This window comes from Panthera onca, chromosome B4, assembly GCF_046562875.1.
Source record: "Panthera onca isolate mPanOnc1 chromosome B4, mPanOnc1 haplotype 2, whole genome shotgun sequence".
Lineage (NCBI taxonomy): Eukaryota > Metazoa > Chordata > Mammalia > Carnivora > Felidae > Panthera > Panthera onca.
The window spans coordinates 116,133,923-116,156,610 of record NC_138345.1 but is presented as its reverse complement, the minus strand read 5'-3'; the positions used below and the strand labels follow the sequence as shown (position 1 = coordinate 116,156,610).

General features: G+C 36.2%; 2 protein-coding genes across 4 annotated transcripts in view; one reads left to right on the top strand and one right to left on the bottom strand.

Moving 5' to 3' along the window:
- Positions 1-22,688, top strand: part of LOC132693931 (uncharacterized protein C3orf20 homolog) — a 192,912-nt gene that overhangs the window by 118,883 nt on the left and 51,341 nt on the right. For 2 of the 3 annotated variants that reach the window (XM_078449585.2, XM_078449584.2), the window contains exon 16: positions 10,330-10,472. In XM_078449585.2, the coding sequence (XP_078305711.2) occupies positions 10,330-10,472 (143 nt within the window). Of the gene's footprint in view, positions 1-10,329; positions 10,549-22,688 lie in introns of those variants that run through there. The other variant, XM_078449586.2, reaches the window with a different exon arrangement.
- Positions 11,876-22,688, bottom strand: part of VEZT (vezatin, adherens junctions transmembrane protein) — a 71,831-nt gene continuing 61,018 nt past the window's right edge. Inside the window, exon 13 of the mRNA XM_078449587.2 lies at positions 11,876-21,535. Within this exon, the coding sequence (XP_078305713.1) occupies positions 21,021-21,535 (515 nt within the window). The 3' untranslated portion in view covers positions 11,876-21,020. The remainder of the gene's footprint in view (positions 21,536-22,688) is intronic.

Genomic DNA, 22,688 nt, shown 5'->3' with positions numbered 1-22,688 from the left:
GCAAATTTGTTGTAGGGGCAACCAATCACCCTATTTTCTCATTTCTAGTTTCTGATTTTAGAGGCATATTTGATCAGGTGCTTATATATCTTCTATCTATAACCCAAAAGAAGCAATTTTTTCTTACAAAAGACCATGGGAGTAAAACCGATACCTACAAAAGAAGTATGAAAATCTTACTGATTTTCATATCAGTATCTGATATCACAACAGTTATTTCAAAATCAGGGAAACCCCAATAGATAGCTATTCCTTATCCTTTCTTGGAAGACTATAATGCTTCTGTACTTTAAAAGCCAACACAGTTTAGTAACCATTAAAAAAATTAGAACAGTGATCAAAATTTTGATGAAATGAGAACATAAGCCTTGGGGGCAGACTTGAGTTTGAGAAGCACCTGGATGGCTCAGTCTGTTAAGTGTCTGACTCTTGATTTTGGCTCAGGTCATGACCTCGTGGTTCTTGAATTTGAGCCCCACATCAGGCTCTGCATTGACAGTGTGGGACCTGCTTGGGATTCTCTCTCTTTACCTCTCTCTCTGCCTCTCCCCTGCTCTCTCTCTCAAAATAAATAAACATTAAAAAAAAAAAAAAAAGCCACCTAAATCAGATTACAGCACTTCTCTGCTCAGAACCCTCTAATAGGTACTCATTTACTTAAAGTAAAATCCCAGATCTTTTCTCTGGACCACAAGTCTTTGTGTAATCTGACCCTCCCTCTCTTCCACTTCCCCACAGCAGTCCTGGCCTCCTTGCTGTTCCCCCTTGGAGCCTTTACACATGGTGCTGTCTTTGCTGGTTGTTCTCCAGATAGTTGCACAGTTTATTCTCTCATGTAATCAGGTCTTAGGCAAAGGTTATACTCCCTCAGTGGCCTTTCTTTTCTGTTCTTTCTAAAAGATCCCTTTGCACTCTCCATTCCTTACCTGCTTTATTTGGTTTATAGCACTGATCACTACTTGTTTTATTATCTGATCCCCACAATGAGGGCAGGGACTTTGTCTGTTTGGTTCATTCCTGCATCCCAGTGCCTAGAAAGGTGCCCAGAAAAATAGTAGATTTTTTTTTCTCTTTTTTAAAAGAATTTATTTTATTTATTAAATTTTTTGAGAGAGAGAGAGAGAGAGAGAGCACACGTGCACAAGTGAGTGGAGGAGGGACAGAGGGAGAGGGAGAGAGAGAGAGTCTTAAGCAGGATCCACTCCCAGAATGGAGCCCGATGCAGGACTCAATCCCATGAACCATGAGATCATGACCTGAGCTGAAATCAAGGGTCACTTAACTGACTGAGCCACCCAGGCATCCCTAAGATTTTATTTTATTATTCTTTTTTAAATGTTTATTTTATTTTTGAGAGAGAGAGAGAGAGAGAACAGGGGAGGGCAGAGAGAGAGAAGGAAACAGAGGATCTGAGGCAGGCTCCACGCTGACAGCATACAGCTTGACGCAGGGCTTGAACTCACAAACCGTGAGATCATGACCTGAGCTGAAAGAAATCAGATGCTTAACTGACTGAACCACCCAGGCACTCCCCTAAGATTTTATTTTTAAGTAATCTTTACACCCAATGTCCAGCTCGAACTCATAACCCTGAGATCAAGAGTTGCATGCTTTACCGACTGAACACCCTAGCACCCCCCAAATAGATTTTCAATAAATAATTTTTGATAGAGTGAATGAACATTCACCATTCCTTCCATCAGGAATGACAAACACATTTTTACTTTGCTTTGCCCCCTTCATTTATTAACCAAGCCTTTGCCCCAGCTTTTGGCAAGGACGAAAGGCAGGACTTCTACAAGGAAAAGAATATCTGCTGTGAATCCTGGCAACAATCCTAGGAGGTGATGATGCTGTTTCTTTTTAACATAGGGAGTTCAAGGAGGTTACAAAGCTGAGATGTGGAGCTGAAATTGGAGCCCAGGTGCCTGGACTCATAGTCCAAAGTGTAGAATAAGAAGTGTCTGTTGGCAGCATTACGATGCAGTAGAAGGGCAGATAGGGTAGAAATGGCCTTCTCTTTGTTTTCCTGTAAATGAGACATTTTAGGATTCTTGGGAGAGAGTGTTTTGGAGGTCTCCTCACTCTACTAACACATATCCCTTTTCTGGTCTCTATTTGAATGAGAGTTGCTATCTGGAAGCATATTGGGAAGGGTTCCTTAAGAGTACATGGTGAGAAAGAGGTAAAGGATCTGTAGGCTGAAATCTATAGAAAGCTTATGAAAGAACTGAAGAAGACACAAAGAAATGGAAAAACATTCCATGCTCATGGATTGGAAGAACAAATATTGTTAAATGTCAATGCTACCCAAAGCAATCTACACATTCAATGCAATCCCTATCAAAATAGCACCAGCATTCTTCACAGAGCTAGAACAAACAATGTTAAAATTTGTATGGAACCACAGAAGACCCCAAATAGCCCAAGTAATGTTGAAAAAGCAAACCAAAGCTGGAGGCATTACAATCCCGGATTTTAGCCTGTACTAAAAAGGTGTAATCATCAAGACAGTATACCATTGGCACAAAAACAGACACATAGACCAGTGGAATAGAATAGAGAACCCAGAAATGGACCCACAAATGTATGGCCAATTAATCTTTAACAAAGCAGGAAAGAATATCCAACGGAAAAAATACAGTCTCTTCAGCAAATAGTGTTGGGAAAACTGGACAGCTACATGCAGAAGAATGAACCTGGACCACTTTCTTACACCATACACAAAAATAAACTCAAAATGGATGAAAGACCTAAATGTGAGACAGGAAACCATCACAATCCTACAGGAGAAAAGAGGCAACAACCTCTTTGACCTTGGCCACAGCAACTTCTTACCTGACATGTCTCCAAAGGAAGAGAAATAAAAGCAAAAGTGAACTATTGGGACTCATCAAGATAAAAAGCTTCTGCACAGCAAAGGAAACAATCAACAAAACTAAAAGGCAGCGAGTGGAATGGGAGAATATACTTGCAAATGACATATCAGGTAAAGGGTTAGTATCCAAATGTATAAAGAATTCACCAAATTCAACACCCAATAAACTAATAATCCAAGGAAGAAATGGGCAGTAGACATGAATAGACACTTTTCCAAAGAAGACATCCAGATGGCTAACAGACACATGAAGAGATGCTCAATATCATTCATCATCAGGGAAATACAGACCAAAACCACATTAGATACCACCTCACACTGGTCAGAGTGGCTAAAATTAATAATTCAGGAAACAACAAATGTTGGTGAGGATGTGGAGAAAGGGGAACAATTTTGCACTGCTGATGGGAATGTAAACTGGTGCAGCCACTCTGGAAAACAGTGTGGAAGTTCCTCAAAAAATTAAAAATAGAATTACCCTATGACCCAGCAATAGCACTACTAGAAATTTATCCAAAGGATACAGGAGTGATGATTCATAGGGGCATATGTATCCCAATGTTTATAGCAGCGCTATCAACAATAGCCACACTATGGAAAGAGCCCAGATATTTATAAACTGATGAATGGATAAAGAAGATGTGAGATATATATATATATATATATATATATATATATATACACACACACACACACACACACACACACACACAATGGAATACTACTTAGTAATAGAAAAAAAGAATGAAATCTTGCCATTTGCAACCACGTGGATGAAACTGGAGGGTATTATGCTAAGTGAAATAAATCAGTCAGAGAAAGACAGATATCATATGTTTTCACTTATATGTGGAGTTTTAGGAATTTAACAGACGACCATAAGGGAATAGAAGGAAAAATAAGTTACAAAATAGAGAGGGAGGCAAACCATAAAAGACTCTTAAATACAGAGAACAAACTGAGGGTTGATGGACGTGGGAGGTTTGGGGGGGAGCGGGGAAAATAGCTGGTGGGCATTGAGGAGGGCATTTGTTGGGATGAGCACTGGATGTTGTATGTAAGTGATGAATCATGGGAATCTACTTCCAAAGTCAAGAAAGACTACACTGTATAAACTGTATGTTAGCTAACTTGACAAAAAATTACTAAAAAGAAAGAGTAAGTGATGAGTGCTTTAGAGGGTAGTTAGAACCTCTCCTTTTATTTAGTCACTAGGTCAATATTTGGTCACCACAAGGCTAATATATTTAGTTTGAGAGAGCAAATCAGGGACTGTTTGCTTGGTTTGAGCAGTTTGGACAAGTCTTTCAATTGCATTCAACTGCTGGAACAATGATATAACCAGTGTGGTTTAAACATTTCACCTCTCAGCATAGCCAGCCAGGTTAAATGGGACAGACTAGATCCCACTAGATAATTAGTATATCTTTTCAGTTTATAAAGGGTTTTTGCAAAGATTCTCATACTGATCTGATGAGTATAGGGAACTTAAACATTGAGGACAGTGGGACAGTTTGGGGCGGGAGGAAGCAAATGTTTAAATGAGATTACCAGTTTAATATGTGAATGAACAATGCACAGAGGAAATTAATTGCCTACTTAATTGACTTCTTTTAGGAATCTAGTGATTAAATTAAATGCAAACTGAGGGGATTATGCTTCTTGAAGTGGAAATTAGGATTCTTGTGTGCATTTATGTGCATGTGTGTTCTTGTATGTGATGACCTATGCCAGAAAAGAAGATTAAATGGACAAAATACATAGAACAAACACCTAATTTGAAGTAAAAAAGCCTTTTTGGAGAACCTAATCTATTATTTTTTCTTGCTAAGAGTCTTGGGCTCTTGGGCTAGACACTGAACTTATTTGAAAGTCACTTTTTTCATCTATAACATAAGAATACTTATTTCACAAAGGTAATTGTTGTGTCTAGTACGAAGACCATTCAGTAAATGTGTATTGAATTAAAAATTCTTTCCATTTGTTCACTATTAATTATTAACAAACAAGATATTGTAAAGTCATAGCTCATTTGGATTTTTTGAATGGTTATTCAAGTATTCTTCATAGACTTTATTTTTATTATATTTTCAAGATGTATTCATTCCTAAGATATCTTGGGATATGTAATAAACCAAAAAGAAATATAAATAAATAGGAGGCACACAACAAGGTACAAACCAGACTAAATAAATATGTCTTACATCCTTCCCTGAAAGGTGGCTTACATGGGTAAAAGTGATCAGGACTTGACTGTTACTCCATAGAAAACATCTTTGCTTTGGTAGCTGTAGGAACTCAATGGAAGCCCCATATTCTGTTTACTGAATAGCAGATGAAATCCTCAAACTTCTTCAGGGCACTCACAACTCAGGTAGATGGATTTTCATGTCTATAGCCAACCAAAATAAACAAAAAGATCCATTGATGTGGTTAATAATACTATTTAAACACTAGCTTCTTATGGCAACAGCTGAGATTAGGTAAATACTCACAAACTATGGAAATGCAGTGGCTTAGGAAGCAGACTTGAAGACAGAGGCACTACTAAAAATCTGGCAAAAAATTTCCATTAGAATACAAGAGCAGCCCTTGGAGCACCTGGGTTGCTCAGTCAGTTGAACATCCAGCTCTTGATTTTGGGTCAGGTCACGATCCCAGGGTCGTGTCATTGAGCCCCGTGTCAGGCTCAAGCTGAGTGCGGATCTTGCTTAAGATCCTCTCTCTCTCTCTCCCTCTGCACCTGCCCTGCTCATGCCCTCTCTCTCTCTCTGTCTCTCTAAAATAAAAAAATAAATAAGAATAAAAACAAGAATACAACAGTAGCCCAAATCATCATAAGCATCCAAATCATCATAAGCATTTGACATGTATTAATCTCATCTTACTGTCATTGCAAACTTCTAAGCCAAGTGTCTGTAAAGTGGGAATACTCCACAAAACCTGGTACTCAGGAAGAACTACTGAGTTAGAATGTTAGAACAAAATGAGGAATCAGAATAGAACCATTTATTATAACACTAATAGTTAAAGAATTACTATTATGCCAAGCCTTCATGTAAGCATGTTACTGACCCTGTAAAATAGGAATAATTGTCCTCTAAGAGCGAGGGACCTGCAGCTCGTAGAGAGGACCACAGGTGCCAAGTGGTAGAAGACCAGGAATTTTAACCCAGTTGTTCTCACTCCAACCCAAGTGTTCCCCCCACTGTATTTCAGCAGCCCCCACAGGGTCAGTTTTGGTTGGATCGCTGTGAGGGCCAAAACAGCAGACCTGGTCTTGGAGATCAAAGAGGGCCTAATAGATTTTCTCAATCCAGTATAATTTGGCATCTGCCTCTGTCACACCACTGTCTGAACTTGTAGGTTCCAAGTCTAAGTTTATTCTTTGGATCTTTCTTGACACCTCTGCATCATTTTGCTCTTCTTGCATCATGCTCTTCTTGAAACCCTCTACTTCTTCGGCTTCTATGTCACATGTTGTATTTCTATCCTTATGCTTTATTTATTTATTTATTTACTTATTTATTTTTGAGAGAGGGAGAAGGGACAAAGAGGAGAGAGAGAATCCCAAGCAGGCTCTGCACTGTCAGTGCAGAGCCCAAGACGGGGCTCAAACTCGCAAACTGTGAGATCATTACCTCAGCGGAAATCAAGAGTCAAACAGACACTTAACCAACTGAGCCACCTACGCGGCCCTGACCCTTGGTTTTTATACTACAGACTTAGCCTGGATAATAACGTATTTATTGAATGCTCCTTATGTGGCAGGCATTGTCCCAGTCCCTTTACACGCCTTCACACGTATTATTTAATCTTCATGATAATCCTATGAATCAGGTGGTACTATTGCCTCTTTTGAAAAGTCAAGGAAATTTAGCAACAAAAGAAAATATAGATAAACTGGACTTCATCAAAATTTATGATGTTTGTGCATCAAAGGACACTATCATGAGTGAAAAGACAGCTCACAGAAGGGGAGAAGATATCTGCAAAGCATATGCCTGATAAATGATTAATATCCAGAATATATAAAGGACAACAAAAATAAATAACCCTATTTTAACAATGGGCAAAGGATTTGAACTCAGACATTTTTCCAAGAAATATATACAAATGGATTCATCTTTCTCAATTTTTTAGCAGCAACTGACATGTTAATCACTGCCTCTTCTATAAAATAATTTCTTCATTCGCCTTCCAGGACACCACTCCTTCTGTGTCACTAATTGCTCCCTCTCAGTCTCCTTTTTAGGTTCCTTTTGATCTCCTGGCCTATGAACCATAGGTTCCCCAAAGATCTCAGTGTGCTGACCCGTCTGACTTATGCTCACAACTTTAAACACCACCCAAAATGCTGACATCTCCTACTCTGGATCTTTCTCTTGAACTTAGATTCATATATTCAATTGCCTATCCAGCATTTCCACCTAATGATTAATAAGTATTTTATTTAAAAAAATTTTAACGTTTATTTATTATTGAGAGACAGAGAGAGACAGAGAATGAGCATGGCAGGAGGTGGCGGGGGGTGGGCAGAGAGGGAAAGAGACACAGAATCCGAAACAGGCTCCAGGCTCTGATCTGTCAGCACAGAGCCTGACACGGGGCTCAAACCCAAAAACCACGAGATCATGACCTGAGCCGAAGCCAGATGCTTAACTGACTGAGCCACCCAGGCGCCCCAATTAATAACTATTTTATATTTAACCAATCCCAAACCAGCTCAATTTCTACCCAAACTTCACTGGGTGCTCCATCTCAGGAAATGACAACTCTGTTCCTCCAGTTGCTCAGGCCAAAAACCTCAGAATCATCTAGACTTCTTTCTTATACTGCACATACATTGCATCTGCAAATCCTATTGGCTCTATCTTCAACATATATATCCAGACTTGGATTGCTCCTCAAGACCTTCACTACCAATGAGCACTATCCGTCACATAGCTTACTGCATTAGCCAACAGATGTCCCTTTCCCCATCCTTGTCAGACTTCCACACAGAAGAATGCTTTTTAAACTTAATATTTTTGAAACCTGAGTCAAGTCTTGTCAGTCTACTGCTTAACACCCTCCAATGGCTTCCTATCTCAAAGCAAAGCATACACATTATAAGGCCCTCCTCGACCAGCCAGCCCCTTTCTCAAGGAGTTTCACTTGCCTCTTCTCTGCTGTTCTTGTCTCAAGGCCCTTTCACTTACGGCTTTCGTGTGGCTGGTTCCCTCACTCCCTTCAAACGTGACTGCCCTGTATAAAAAGCACTCTACATCCTCCATATTCCTCTTCCCTGGCTTTGTTTTCTGTGGAGCATTTACCACCATCTAACTCCCAATATATTGTCCGGCTCTCCCCTCTAGTATTCACCTTGTTCACTGCTCTGCCTTGAGCACGAGAATAGTGCCTGGCATGCAGCACACACTCAAACTGAATGGCCACTATAGCCTTAGTTAAAATATGAGGGAGGGAGTGCAACTTACAGAGTTTCAATTCATATAGGTTATGTGACAGATAAAAAAATTATTCAAAACATGTTACCCATGTGGAAAATAATATCAGGGGTCCTAGCTTGATAAAATGCTGGGCACCTCTGGATTAGATTACTCTAGGGTTTCAATTTCAACTGAACTTCAACTCAATATGATTTCAGAAAGGAGAATTTTTGAATTTTGGTACTGAGCCTGGTCCTACACTGGCCTCTGGACATACACAAACTTAAGGTTTTTTCCAGTTCAACATTTTTCTGTATTTTGACCAAGTTATTTCTGCAAGAATTAAACACTGCAGCCTTGTCTCTTTTTTTCTCCAGACCCCAGGATTAGCCTAAGAGGGGATGGCTTGAATATACACAAAATGAAAAGCTTTCTGCCTGTGACTAGAAGCCCAAAATTGCAACAAAATCCTACATATCCTCAACTTACCAATTTCTTAAATTACACTTTTCCCCCATACGTAATTCACAGTTTTTGTGGTGAAAAAACTGGCTAAAAGTTTTCTTATGTCACTGTTTAAGAGATTAACACTGTTCAACTCTTCAGATCCCAGTGTACATATTTTGCACAGTAGCTTTGTCATTGGCCATCATTACCCACCTGTCAGAGCTTAATCTTCTAAGTTCAGGCAAGATAAGTGGATTCATGGCTAATAGCTAGGCATGGGTGCTAAAGAATAAAGTGTTTCAGATCAAGGAACAAGATATGAAACAAGAGCTAGGTTCTTTTGCTACTGAAATGAAGATAAAGCAGAAAATTCTATTCCTATAGAGAAAACCTTGTAATAGGACATCCCTTCATGATGAAAAGATTACGCCATCTAAGAGGAAAGGAGTAACATGCAATCATAGGGAACCATTGTTCCTTTTAAGTCCTTATACCCTGCTTTTCACGTACTAGTATTAGACTGCTTTAAGATGTAAGATATACTTAGTTCTTAGCAGTTTAAGTTCTGAGCTGGAACCACCTATACTTTTTCAACTACCATCTTCTCCACCCCTACCACCTCTTATCCTCTTAATCTGAAGGTTGAATATTTAGTAGGCTGCTCACCTGTGCCTAAATAGAAGTCCTCTTGCACCCTGGAAAAGAATGACAACCTTGGCTTTTCACAGTAGAGTTGTATCTCTTTGTTAGGAAAAAGAGAATCTGAGAATTTTAGCCCTGGAAAAGAATTTTAGAGGGCTAGTCCAATTCACAGATCATGATTTTTTTTTTCTTTTTGAGAGAACATATGTGCGCATGTGTGTGGGGGAGGGGCAGAAGGAGAGGGAGAATCCCAAACTGGCTCTATTCCAGTGCAGAGCCCCATTAGGGGCTCAATCCCAGGACTGTGAAATCATGACCTGAGCTGAAGTCTTGAATTGGAGGCTCAACTGACTGAGCCACCAGGTGCCCCAATGCTTTTTATTTAACAGAGGAAACTGTGCCTTGACATGGTTAAATGATTTCTGTGAGTTTTAGAGACGTTGTTTTGTCCATAATCCAAGTCTACGGACTTCTAAATTCAAAGGCTCTGTACTCTCCCCTAGAGTTTAGCTGTAAAATGAAATGTATCCATAGGCAGCTTATCATAAAGAAGTCTTTTAGAATTGGGGAGGATACTGGTTCTGACACTTCACATGTACAAATTTGAGTGAGAAAACTAAGCCGGTTTCTTGACCTTCAATGTATTCAGGTTCTAGGGACATGTTTGATGCCTAATATTATTTTGTGTATAAATGTAAATATTTTCTCATAAGAACACATTTAAGGTCTTTCTTCAAATAAGTAGGACTGGGGCACCTGGCTGGCTGAGTCAGTAGAGAATGTGATTCTTGATCTGGGGTCATGAGTTCAAGCCCCATGTTAGACATAGAGCTTGGTTAAAATTAAAAACAAACAAAACACCAATTCTTAAAAAATAAGTAGGACTGATTTTCACATGAACAGATTCTGAAACTCTTCTATTAATTTTTACAGATGTACATTAGGGGAAAATTAGTATTTGCCAACTTTATTTTCAATGGCTATAGCACATCTGCTAAAGACCTTCAAAAGCAAATTGTGAAGACAAAGAGTGATTATCATACAGGATATTTCCTACCCAATGACTTCAGGATCCGGTAGAGTAACTAATATATTCTATCTTGTCTCACACTTTTAATTAGTAAATCCCAGATAAGGGCCAAATTTCAAGAACTGCCTTTATGAATGTGTGTTCCTTGCTTCAAGTTTTTTCTGGAAAGAGGTAGTTTAAAAGCTCAGTTCAAATGTTTGGAGGCATCTTTTAACTTGCTGAGTACACATCCTGAGCAAAGCTCACCCTCAGGGTTGAAAAAATTTATGGATAAGAAATTATCATTGAAATTAAATGGTGTTATGTCCAAGGAATATTGTAGGGATTCGATCCCTTTATGAATCTTGTGATAGATCAATGTGTGGAAATGGTTATTGGGCAACAGAATGATATTGGAATGGTGGTAATTGAAAAAATAAACAATGGGTATATTCACCAGAAATCAACTGCTCCCACACCCCGCCCCCCCCGAACCTGTTTTAATACAGTATAAAAATCAGGTCATATTACTCAGCAATCATAAATAATGAAATCTTGCCATTTGCAACGTGGATGGAGGCAGAGTGTATTATGTTAAGTGAAATAGAGACAGATACCATATTATTTCACTTATATGTGGAAATTAAGAAACAAGAGATGAATGAAGGAGGAAAAAAGAGAGGGAAGCAAACCATATGAGACTCTTAACTATGAGAACAATCTGAGGGTTGATGGGAAGGCAGGCGGGGTGATAATCAGGTGATGGGCATTAGGAGGGAACTAGGTGTTGTGATGAATCATTAAATTCCATCCCCAAACCAACTTTACCATATATGTTAACTAACTAGAATTTAAATAATAACTTGAAATTAAATAAATAAAAATCAGGTCATGTGCATTTTCATATTGAACTTTTCTGTTAAATAAAACTTTTGTAATAGTAAAAGAAATAAGTAAATAAAAGTTGTTCAAGGAAGGCCACTTTCTCTTTAACCAGCATTCAGTCTGCAGAGCCATTTTGGAGCTACCACGAATGTTCCCAAGACTGTAGCTAAGCTTAGAAATGTATAAACAAATAGTTCATTCAATTACATAGGACAAAGTATGATCCATTGGATGTTAGCTTCCTTCTTAATTCAGTAGGTATTTTCTGTCAGAAAGGTCGTACAAGTCAACAAATATAACATGATTAGAATGTATCCAATGGCTGACAGTCACTGAGAAGGGTGAAAAGCAAGCTTTTAAAATTCATTTGCTGTTTCACTCTGACAAAATATCATGTGAGGCACTTTAATGACCGAACAAAACTTAGACTAATGAATCCAAAGCTTTCCTAGAAAACTGTCTTTTGTGGTTTTGTTAACATATTCTGAAAAATACAGACAGAAGGAAGAGAAAAAGAATTTTTACTTTTTGGCTAATTCATGTGGCAAACATCAGAATTAAAAAAAAAGGCACACACACACAAGACACAAAGAAGTACAGATTTTATTAGAGACTAGTTAAGCTTAGGAGGAACAACAATAATACAGACATATACAAACCTACTGTTGGTTTTTGTAAAAATCCTTTAAAAATTCAGTATGGTAAGATATATCAAGCGATCAAAGAAAGTATTGATGAGAAAATCTTAGGTAGGGCAGGAAATGTACAGTTCTACATAAAATATAAGTAGTCAAAAAGTAAAAATTAAAATAAAGGATATTCTTAAATGGTATTAAAAAAAATACAGTTTAACACACTCCAGTGTTAAGACTGGAGTGAAGACTGACTTTAGAAACTTACTATGTAAACAAGCCTGAACTCTGTAAGACAGTTCTCACATTCCTATTTTAGGTGTTCATAATTAACAATGTCAAAAGAGAATGCAAATGCTCCTCAAATACTGAGAACACTTACTGAACATAAACATAAGATGGGTTCATACATTTCAGGCTATGTCAAGAAATAGTCACCTATGCTTACAGATCAGTGCATGGATACAAGATTGCTGATGTTAGAACACTGTCATGTTTGGGTGAATGCAAAATGTCATAAATTCTGGAAGAAACTGATATAAGGCTCACCTATTTAATTGTAATGTAGTTCATTAGAAAAAATTAATTGGAAGAATTGAGGCATAAATTAAGAGTGAATTTATAAGACAGTAAAAGCATTTAGATCATTTGACATTAAAAGGAATCAAAATCCAAAGATCTTTAGATCCAAGGTTTCGTTTTATCAAAAAAATACATACATATACAGTACTAACATGTATAGTTTTGATTTATGTAAACAGGAAACACTGTGCAAAAAAGAAAACACTGAGAAGGGTAATCAAAATATGATTTAAGAGGCAAAAATAATAGAAGCCATGGGATGAAGCATCTATGTGATGAAGGCAGTACAGATCTAATCCCAGGGTTGAGTTCTTCAGAATGAGCCTCAAACTCACAGTCCTCTTTTAAAGGATAACTCACTGATCCAATTTTTCTGGTGACAAGGCTTGGAGGAACAGCACAGTTTTGGGCTCTTTTCACAGTTGGAATCCCTGATTTGTCTGCAATTATTTCAAACATGGTCTAAACCTATTGAAATGCCAGTATTACCAAAAGTATACATTTCCATTGTGTATCATAACCTTTGGGTTTGGGGTCTTTTCATGCCTTTTCAGAAATCCTGTCCTCAAACGAAATAAAACAGCAATGTCACAGTTATGGTAGGAGACCATGTGATGAATCAAGTAGGTCACAATCTTTTAAAAACCCAGAGCAGCAGGGAACAACAACAACAACAAAAAATAATAATAATAAAAACCTTATTCTGCAAAATACTTCAGTAATCTGTAAAGTATTAATCCATTTTCACTCTATCATGCTTTTTATCAACCATAGCAGATTCTGAAATGTAGCCTCTACAATGAGTCTGAAATGATGCTGTTCTTCCCAGAACTGAACCTAAAAAACAAGCTCAAAGCACTGTGGTGGATTCAAAAGATTACAAGAAAAAAGGCACTGGTCTCCAGAAAAAAGATTTTAAAATTACTCGGCATTGGAGTCAGAGGGCAAAGACCAAATGCCTTTCGGAGATGATGCATAATTAAACAAGACTGTTAATCATATTGTTGAGTAGAAAGTGTTTGACAAAACCAAAGAAAAAAGAAACCATTAATTTAGGGGAGAAATTTTTTTGTGTGACAAAGTCATTTAACCACAAAATAGAAATCTGATAAGTTACAAGAACAATTCTCCTACTAGCAATTAATAATAACCATATTATAGATCACATTTCTGCTGTGATAACTGTAATGTCAAAGTCTGGTAAGACTTTATCTTGTTACCCACTGTCATTCCTCTAATTTTGGAAGGATTCATGAACCAATTTTTGCTAAAATGTAGGCACACATACAAAAAAGTGAGTTCTGGTGAACGTAGGAAGTCTAGTCAGCCTCAGGTTATCTTCAGTCTTCACACTCTTGATGTTCCGGGAATGATGCGCGAGTTTAGGTTGGTTCTAGGATAGGCCCAGGGGCCTGGTTTGATCTGGGATCCCTGGGACCATACCTAGAACAAACCCAAACAAAACGAAACTCCTTGGGAGTGCTTTCAGCTCAGGTGACTTCTGGGCTTTTCACTCATATGGACCTCCAGGGCTGTACCAGACCATACAATGTTTAAGGAAGGGGAGTAACATTTCTGGAGTTTTCTGTACGTTGCCAGGTGCCAGTACTGTGCAGAAAATACTTTGACTTAAACTTGGAATTAATTTTAAAATTTACTTTGGGAGGGGTAAAGGATATGTAACTTCTTAGGATATCATAAAAACAAAAAACTTGTGAAAGACATGCTTTAGTTTTAGAAAAAATTTCAAAGATGAAATAAACTCATTTTGTAGGTAGCCAACCTTTAGGAAATGCTATAAAAGTGAAAAATGTAAAGTTCAAAACAATAGAATTATTCTTTATCTTGAGAAACTCTTAAGATACAAATATGATGGGAAATACATATTTCTACAACAATGGCTCATAGAATATACCCACTTTGAAAAACAGTGTATCAGAAGTATACACAACTTAAATACTGTCCTGTTTCAATAACATGTTTGATATGTGCCAAATGAAATTCAGTAAACAGGGATGAAACAAATTAACTCAACTGCTGACAGGTTAAAATATATTAAAATGTACAGCATTTAAAAAATACCATATGTATTTTAATTGATCACACATTTTAGAATTTATTCATGTTATACCTTTGTATATGCGAATCCTGTAATCAATTCATCCTCTTTTCAATGTATAGCAATTATACTGAGTAGAATCACTTTCCTCTTACAACTATACTCAAAGAGAATCTCTCTCTTTCTACCACCAACCAGGAGTTGGCGTCATGATTATTCTGTAATGGCAGTCTCAACTCAAGAAACGGGTTTGGATCCTCTATTTTTAAGTGAATATTATATCACAATTCCCTTCCAGTAGCATATGAATAATGTTAAGCTGTGTCATGGCCAAAGACTGATTTTCCAATTACCCTGTATATGATGGATAGATGAATCAACGTATGGACTAAAACATAATCAGCCTATTTGTAAAACTAAGTTATTCAAGGTGAGGGTATCCCTTTCTAGAAAGACAAATCTGAATTTTACTTGCAAACATTGTAACATGTGAATTTTGTGTTTATTTTTATTCAAGAGAGAAAAATCATCATGTTTGCTTAACATCAAATGGTAATTTAAACACGCAAAATATAGAATGACACTGGGTATTTAGTCATTCAAACATCTGTCAACATCATTAGCTCTAACACTGATAATTTCTGGCAAACTTTTAACATACATTGCGTTGAATAAAAATAAAGATGTTGTGTTAAAATCCTGCACATCAAAGAATAAATTCTTTGTGGTAAAACTGCCTAGAGTCTAAAAACCTTATTACTTCTCAGTTCTCTGGGATATCAATTGTGAAAGTTTTCTTATTTTCCAGGACTCAACCTACTTCATTGTTTCAGAAATGAAAATACATTTCTCTAAAAACAAAACCAAAGTAACAACAAAACCAACCTAGCCAAAGAAATTCTTAGCAACATGTGGTATCTGATTCAACTAGAAAGTACTGTAGAAAATGCTAATTTGAGTTGGCTGGTTTTAATCAGAGACAAAAAATTAAAAAATAGAATGTAGAGAAGGTAAGTATAGAAACATAATCGTTCCTTTTGTACAATAACAGCTCTTCTATTTTGAGAGCAGGTACCTAATTTAGTAACTTCACTTAAAGATAGCAATGAAATAGGTAGTAACAGATACCCACAAAATCCATGCATTTAAGTATAATCCAGGTTTTTAGGTCTTCACTGAGTCAATTTGTTCTTACTTTATACATTATTCTAGCTGTCTTAGTTACCTGGTTTCCGAAACCAAAACAGACTAGAAGGAGCATAACGAAGGTGGAGAAAGGCCATTGCTATGGGCACACTTAAGCGGTATTTGGAGAAACTGGAGGAATGAGAACTGCTATCAGAAAACAAAGACAAGAAAATGAAAAAAGCACATCAGAATGGAGCCATTTAGTAAAAGGGCATGTAGCTCTCAGTGCCTTAATTAGACTATCACAGTATAATAACTTGTTAATAATGATCATTTTGACATCAAAAAAGATTTAAATGATTTTCATATATTGTTTAATAAGATAGCAATGCATATTGTTTTAAAAAGATCACCTTCAGAAATTATTCTGAAAAATTTTAATGCTTAAAGGGGTTTAAGTTCTATAGAAAACTGGGATATCTAGAATGAGTCATTCTCCAAATATCCAGTTAGCCAGTTCTTTCTAAATTAGCCATGCATGTTTAGTCTCAAACCTATAGTTCTAAATATAAATCTTGGTGGACAGAGTTGGAGTCATATTTATAATGTTTAAGTTTTAAGTCTATGTCCTATACTAGGAATAATGAGCAGAAAAAAAAAAAACAAAAAAAAACCCATTTTCCTAAAATATACACAATGATTTATACAAAGATGATAATCAAATTCTCTTTTATAGCTGAATTCATTAATGGAAAGTCCTAGAAACACCAACATATAAAAACTGAATTAATACTTTAAATATATGGCAATCACATATTCAACCAAGTATTTTTAGCAAGTTCTTAGTAAAGAATGAACAGGCAAACAAAAGTATGCTAAGCAGCCAAACAGGTACCACAAAGGCCATGCGCATAACTGACAGAAAAGTCCCTTAGCCTTCTTTCAGTCTACTCTTATTTTAGACACAATTCTAGCAAGTTTGGCAATCTGGTTTCTCAGCCCACAGCAGATGAGAAGCAGCAAATTGGGGACCTAGTGCAAGAGGCAGGCACACAAGACAGGAGCAAAAAGTGACAGCTGATTTTAAGGGAAGATAGAGAAACTGTGAAAACCAGACCTAGCTCAAAAAGCAAAGTTCTGCAGGGTCACAGGGTAAAGGGGCATAGAACATTATGTATCTCAGTTGCTCCTGAGGGTGCATTTCTGTTTATTACCCTGTGAGAGGAGCTGATATCCTTAAAGATGACTGAGAAAAAGTTAAATTATATGCTAAATATTCTAGAAAAAAGTACAGAAAGTACATTCTAAAAATTTTCCTATTAAATTATTTAAAAATTTTTTTAAATGTTTTACTTATTCTTGAGAGAGAGAGAGAGAGAGAGAGAGAGAGAGAGAGAGAGCATGAGCAGAGGAGGAGCAGTGCAAGAGAGGGACACAGAATCTAAAGCAGGCTCCAGGCTCTGAGCTGTCAGCACAGAGCCCGATATGGGGCTCAAACCCACAAACCTCAAGATCATAACCTGAGCTGAAGTCGGATGCTTAAACCGACTGAGCCACCCAGGTGCCCCTCCTATTAAATTATTAAAAACTGTTATGATTAAATGGATTTGCCTCAGTTACATGAAAAATTAACTCATGCAAGTTAGTCACCTGTCGATAATTACTGTCGGTTATTTACCTGTCAATAAATTGTTACTGTACTTATGGTATTTTTCCTATATTTTTGCTTCTAGTATGTTTACAGCTTCATTTTCAATATAAGTGTGAATTACAGAGACATGTTGTGATCAACAGAAGTGGAAAAATAAATCAATTTTTGCTTTGTCTGTGTTTCATTCATAGCATGCTATCTACTTTAGTTCAAAAAACGAGTCTTCTGAGCTATAGCACAGTCTCATGGCATTTAGTTCTTATTTCCTTGTTTTTTTTGGGTATGGAAACAATGTCCTATGATTAAACCAAATCAGTTGAATTTTTCCTCCCACATGATTTCTAATAATTTATCAAAAGACTTCATATTTTACATTACTTATAGTGTATAAGTAAGTCACTATAAGTCACCAGAGTGAAATGACTCCTAGGCTCCCTTCCAATTAACACTCCATTGATTTATAATTTTGTGAAATGTATCAAAACATAATTTTTTATGCTTTAACATTCACCACCTTTATTATGTGAATCAGAATATTAGTATTTATTTTTTAAAGAAAATTGACCTATTTCACTAACATAATTATAACCAGATCTTGTTTTTCAGCCTCAAAAGTTTCACTTCTTTTTTAACTACTTCTGAGGAGTAAGAATTTACCAACATGATTTAGCAATCCAGAGAATTTGGTTTTTGCTGGAAAAACTCCCCATGACATTATTAGGTCAACTGCACCCATAGCTTTTAAATGATGGCTCTGAGATTGAAGTTTAATTTTGTATTAAAACCTTTTTGTATTAAAGCCTTAAAACCATATTCTTAAATTTCCTTAGCAATTTGCCTTAAATGTGTTTCTCCTGACTTGTCTCCAATAACTTCAGAAATCAAACCTGAGTCAATACATGAGTTCTTAATTAAATATATTCAAACATACAATTTTAATGAAGTACAATTTTAAAGAAGACTAGTGAAGTCAAATACAGACAACTTAAAAAATAAGCCAAAGATCACAAATCAAAGACCAGCAAGAGTCTGGTCCTAGGTAGTCCAGATATGCGGGTTTTAATAATGATAGCTGAAAAAAAAATAAGAATTTAAGGTATGATAACCATTATTAGGTCATTTACTGCCATGACTTTCCTCACTGTAGGCAGAGTGTAAAAATTTTGTCCTCAAGAGTGACCCTAAATAGCTTCTGTCATTGCATTCTTACATTAAGTACCGGCTCTGTCCTGGTAAAATAAACTCTGGAAATGTTCATATCAAAAGCTGTCAGGATATTACTCTTAACAAGAATTATCCTGTCAAAATATCACTGTAAAATTTGGAAAGCATAATTACAAGTTTTGCATCACAAAATATTTTTCCCAGCGGGCTTCTTTTAGATGCAGGATGTCAACTATTAAAACTAGTCAAAAGCCTGATAATACAAAGTGAAATATTCTTAGAAAAGTAATAAGAATACCTACTTATGTCACATTGGCGTATTTGTTTTAATTTCCTAAGATATCCATGGCAAGGAAAACAAAGTCCTAGACAGAGGTTCTTAGATTTGACTGAGCATACACACCACCTAGGTCTCATCCCAAAATGACTGATTAAGAATGACTGGGAGTTATGGCCCCAAATCTGCATTTTAAAAATAAGACCTCCAGTTTATTCTAATATAGGCGTCCTATAAAAAACAAAAACTGAGAAACATTGACTTTTAGACTATTATAAGAGAACATTAGGAATATTCACAGGGAAGATACTATTTTATCTCAGCAATATTTTATCAGATGAAAGAAATTTTAAAAACTACACAAAAAAAGAACCTTCAATTAAAGTCCCAAGATCCTTATATTATGGTTTCAAACAAGTAGAATATTTGCAGATAAAACAGATCAGATTGGAAGATTAGGAATTCCTCATTAAAGTTAGTTTTTTAAAATTTATAACAAAATCAGTCTTTCAATGCTTAGAGAGCATTGAATAAAACTGATGAAATATTATGAAGACATTTTCCCCAAACTGGTGTAAATAAAAATAATACAATAAAAGAATTAAAAATTATTAAACTCTAATTCTTCCTGTGTAAGGTCACAGATAAGGGGAACAATTACCAAGTGTTCCCATAATTGCTTCTTCTAAATCCAAGGGGAAAAAGACTTGGCAAACTATGTAATCTAAAAAGAAAATATTATTATTTATGAATACGATTGTCAGTTTCAAAACAAGATTTTTGTTTTTGAAATTTAGCTACTTCTAAGTGGTAAACTGGGCCCACCCTGTAATATTTCTAAGAGCTTGATTATGGACAGTCTCAGAATTTTGGGCAATAGGCAGAATCACTTATAGTACAAAGGATCTCTACTATTCATACAAAGCAGAATCAAGTTTTTCCTCAGGATAAAAAATAAATTTCCTAAGATTACTGGAAAAAATTAAATAAAAATCTCCTCGGTACACATAAATCTACTGACTCAAAGTACTAAGTTTACAGGAATCTGAATGTGTTTCTTAATTCTAAAGACAATCTATATTCGTTGTGTAACTTCCTTTCTAGGACAGCAGCATAAATTATTATTCCTATACTTTCCCCAAATAATGTCTATAAACTATGTCACTGCGTAGGAGCTATAGATTTCAAGAAACAATATACTCCTGAAAATATCACACTTTGAAAATGCAATCATGACACTGGACAATTTGGAAAGCAACCTCTTTTAAGAGGTAGTTGTAAATGAAGTACTGAGGAGACAAGGATGCTTTCCAGGAAGCAGGCAGGATGTTTCCAGAATCTCATTAAGGTGGAGAGGATATAGCCTCAGGCTAGAAATCAGCTGAAATGATCTGCTTGTGTTAACGGCACCCAATTATCTGTAGGCAAATAGATACAAAGAACTTTCTGCAAAGGTGCGGATGGGGTCTTGGACTATACGGATCCTACTTTGACATCATCTCTATTAGTTACAACAAGAACAGAAGAAAAACACAAAATATATTTGAAAGGGTAATTTTTAAAACAGTACAATGTTTTTCTTTTAAAGATTATTAGGACACCTTAAAATTAACTACCAAATACACATATGAACAAGGAAACATAAAAAAAAAAAAAATGTCATAACCCCAGTATTTTTGAAACTACTTTTTAGTTCCAAACCCCAGTACACATTAATTGTATGAAGTCATTTTTTTTTTATTCAGAACCTGTATCTTTGTTTTAAGACTGGTATAAACAAAAATAAAATACAAACAAGTTGTTATTAACATAATAGCTGCAGCTATGAACTGCAAGAATACAGTAAAAAGGAGTCATACTAAATGTTAATGTTCTTGCAACAGAATTATCCCAGTCATTTCATGGTAGCAAATTCTGGCAAGAAATGATAAATTTGTTTCTTATTAAAAGTACCTAAAGAATTTCCAAGATCGATCAGCTGTGCTGCAAAAAAAAAGAGCAGTTTATTCAAAAGAGCCCTTACCTTTCTTATTTTCCTAAAAGATTTGCCATTTACAGGTTAACTACTATTTTCAGATCAGTTGTTCAAACCAGGGTTCTTGCTGTAAATTCACATCTTAGCTTTATATATAGTAAACTTAACACTCATTTTCCCTTTCTAGTGGATTATCTAGCCTTGAAGCTAAAACACTTGCATAAAAGCAATAATTTAAAATCCTCCATGTAAATCTTGGTTCCTACTTCTCTTGTACCTCATTTTCATTTTCTTGTACTATCTGTTCTTCCTCCTCATCACCAAAAGTCTGTTCCTGCATGGTGGTAAAAGAGAGAGATCTAGCAGCCACTTCTGCAGCAAGACCAGCAGTGAAGGTAAAATCCGGTGACAGCTGGAGCCGCGCCAGCCTCTGCTTAATGGAAGGCTGTAATAAGTCCCCGGGAGCTGGATGGGCAGTGGACAGGCTCCCTACGTCCGCCTGCCGAGATTCCTCTTCACTCTCACATTGGGAACACACTCTTTCTTCAGCTCCTTGGAGGAAGACTTCATTTGCAGAATTGTCTTTATTTTTACCATCTAGAGGGTTTTCACATAAATACTCAGTCCTACTACTTATTTCATTGTCAGCTGTGGAGGGTTTACTATTTTCCTCTTCAGTATCATTTTTACCAACTGTCCCCATATCTGAATCCACTGATGGTTCTGAATTACTTATGGGTTCCACTGGGTCTACAGGAGACAAGGATTTCAACACAGCTTCAAAGAAAAAAAAAAAAAAAAAAGAAAGAAAGAAAGAAAGAAAAAGAAAAAAAAAGAAAGAAAAATAATAACTAAGGACCCAGCAATGATTTAAACTTTAATTTAAACTTCCAGTCGTTATTTTTCTAATAAAGAACAATAAATAAAAGCTAAATAAATCTTTCTATTAAATCTATATACATTTATAAATCCAGAGAACTTTGTAAGAGATAAAATGCCTAAGAAATGAAATGAGACGGGGTTTTAATGAAGATTTTAAAACACCTCACACATTGTATTATTCAAAATATTAAAGCAGTGGTTCTCAAAGTGTGGTCCCCGAACCAACAGCATCAGTTATTTGGTAGAAATGCAAATTCCTACCAGAACCTACTGAATGGCAAACTGTGAATGAGGACTGGCTGTGTTTACAAACCCTACGCTTGATTCTGATGCACACTAAAGTTTGAGAACCATCTTATGAAAGAATAAGCAGCATGATTTTTACTGATAATATGTCAGATAAAAGGCCTGAAGTAATCCAGATAATAATCATATCTTTAACACATATATATTTACAAGTGAAAACAGTATGGGGAAAAAAAAATGCACACAATCCTATTCGCTTGCCAACCACCTAACAAGACCCTGATGAAAGTAAAGCCATAACTTCCACACATTTTGTAATGTCACATAAAAGTATAAAACAAAATAAAATCTGTATTCAAGATCAACTACTATACAAAGCATAATACATAAACATTATATCCATACGGCAGAAGGTGTCCTTTCAAGGAAAATGAAGTTTTATTTAGCCCCTCTTGATGTTAGTAGGCAGTGGGTTGCTTGCTAGGCAGTCTCTCCTCCCAGTATGAGGGGTTAGTACAATACAATATATTAGGAAGCATGACGGAAGAAAAAAAAGTGCTTCTTGAAGATCTGGCGTTTATTTAAAAAATAATTTGTAAAAGGTGTCCATTTCCAAGAAACAGATCCCTAAGCTGCAGTAACTCCACTAGAGAAGCAGCAACAACAGAAAACAATGGCCACAGCAGGTTCCAGTGTAGAATATCCCTCTCTAATTCCATGCGGACTTTACCCCTGTAGGCAGAGATGAAAACAACTCTGGAAGATGTACTGAAATTTTTCACGGAAAAAGCATTTTATGGTA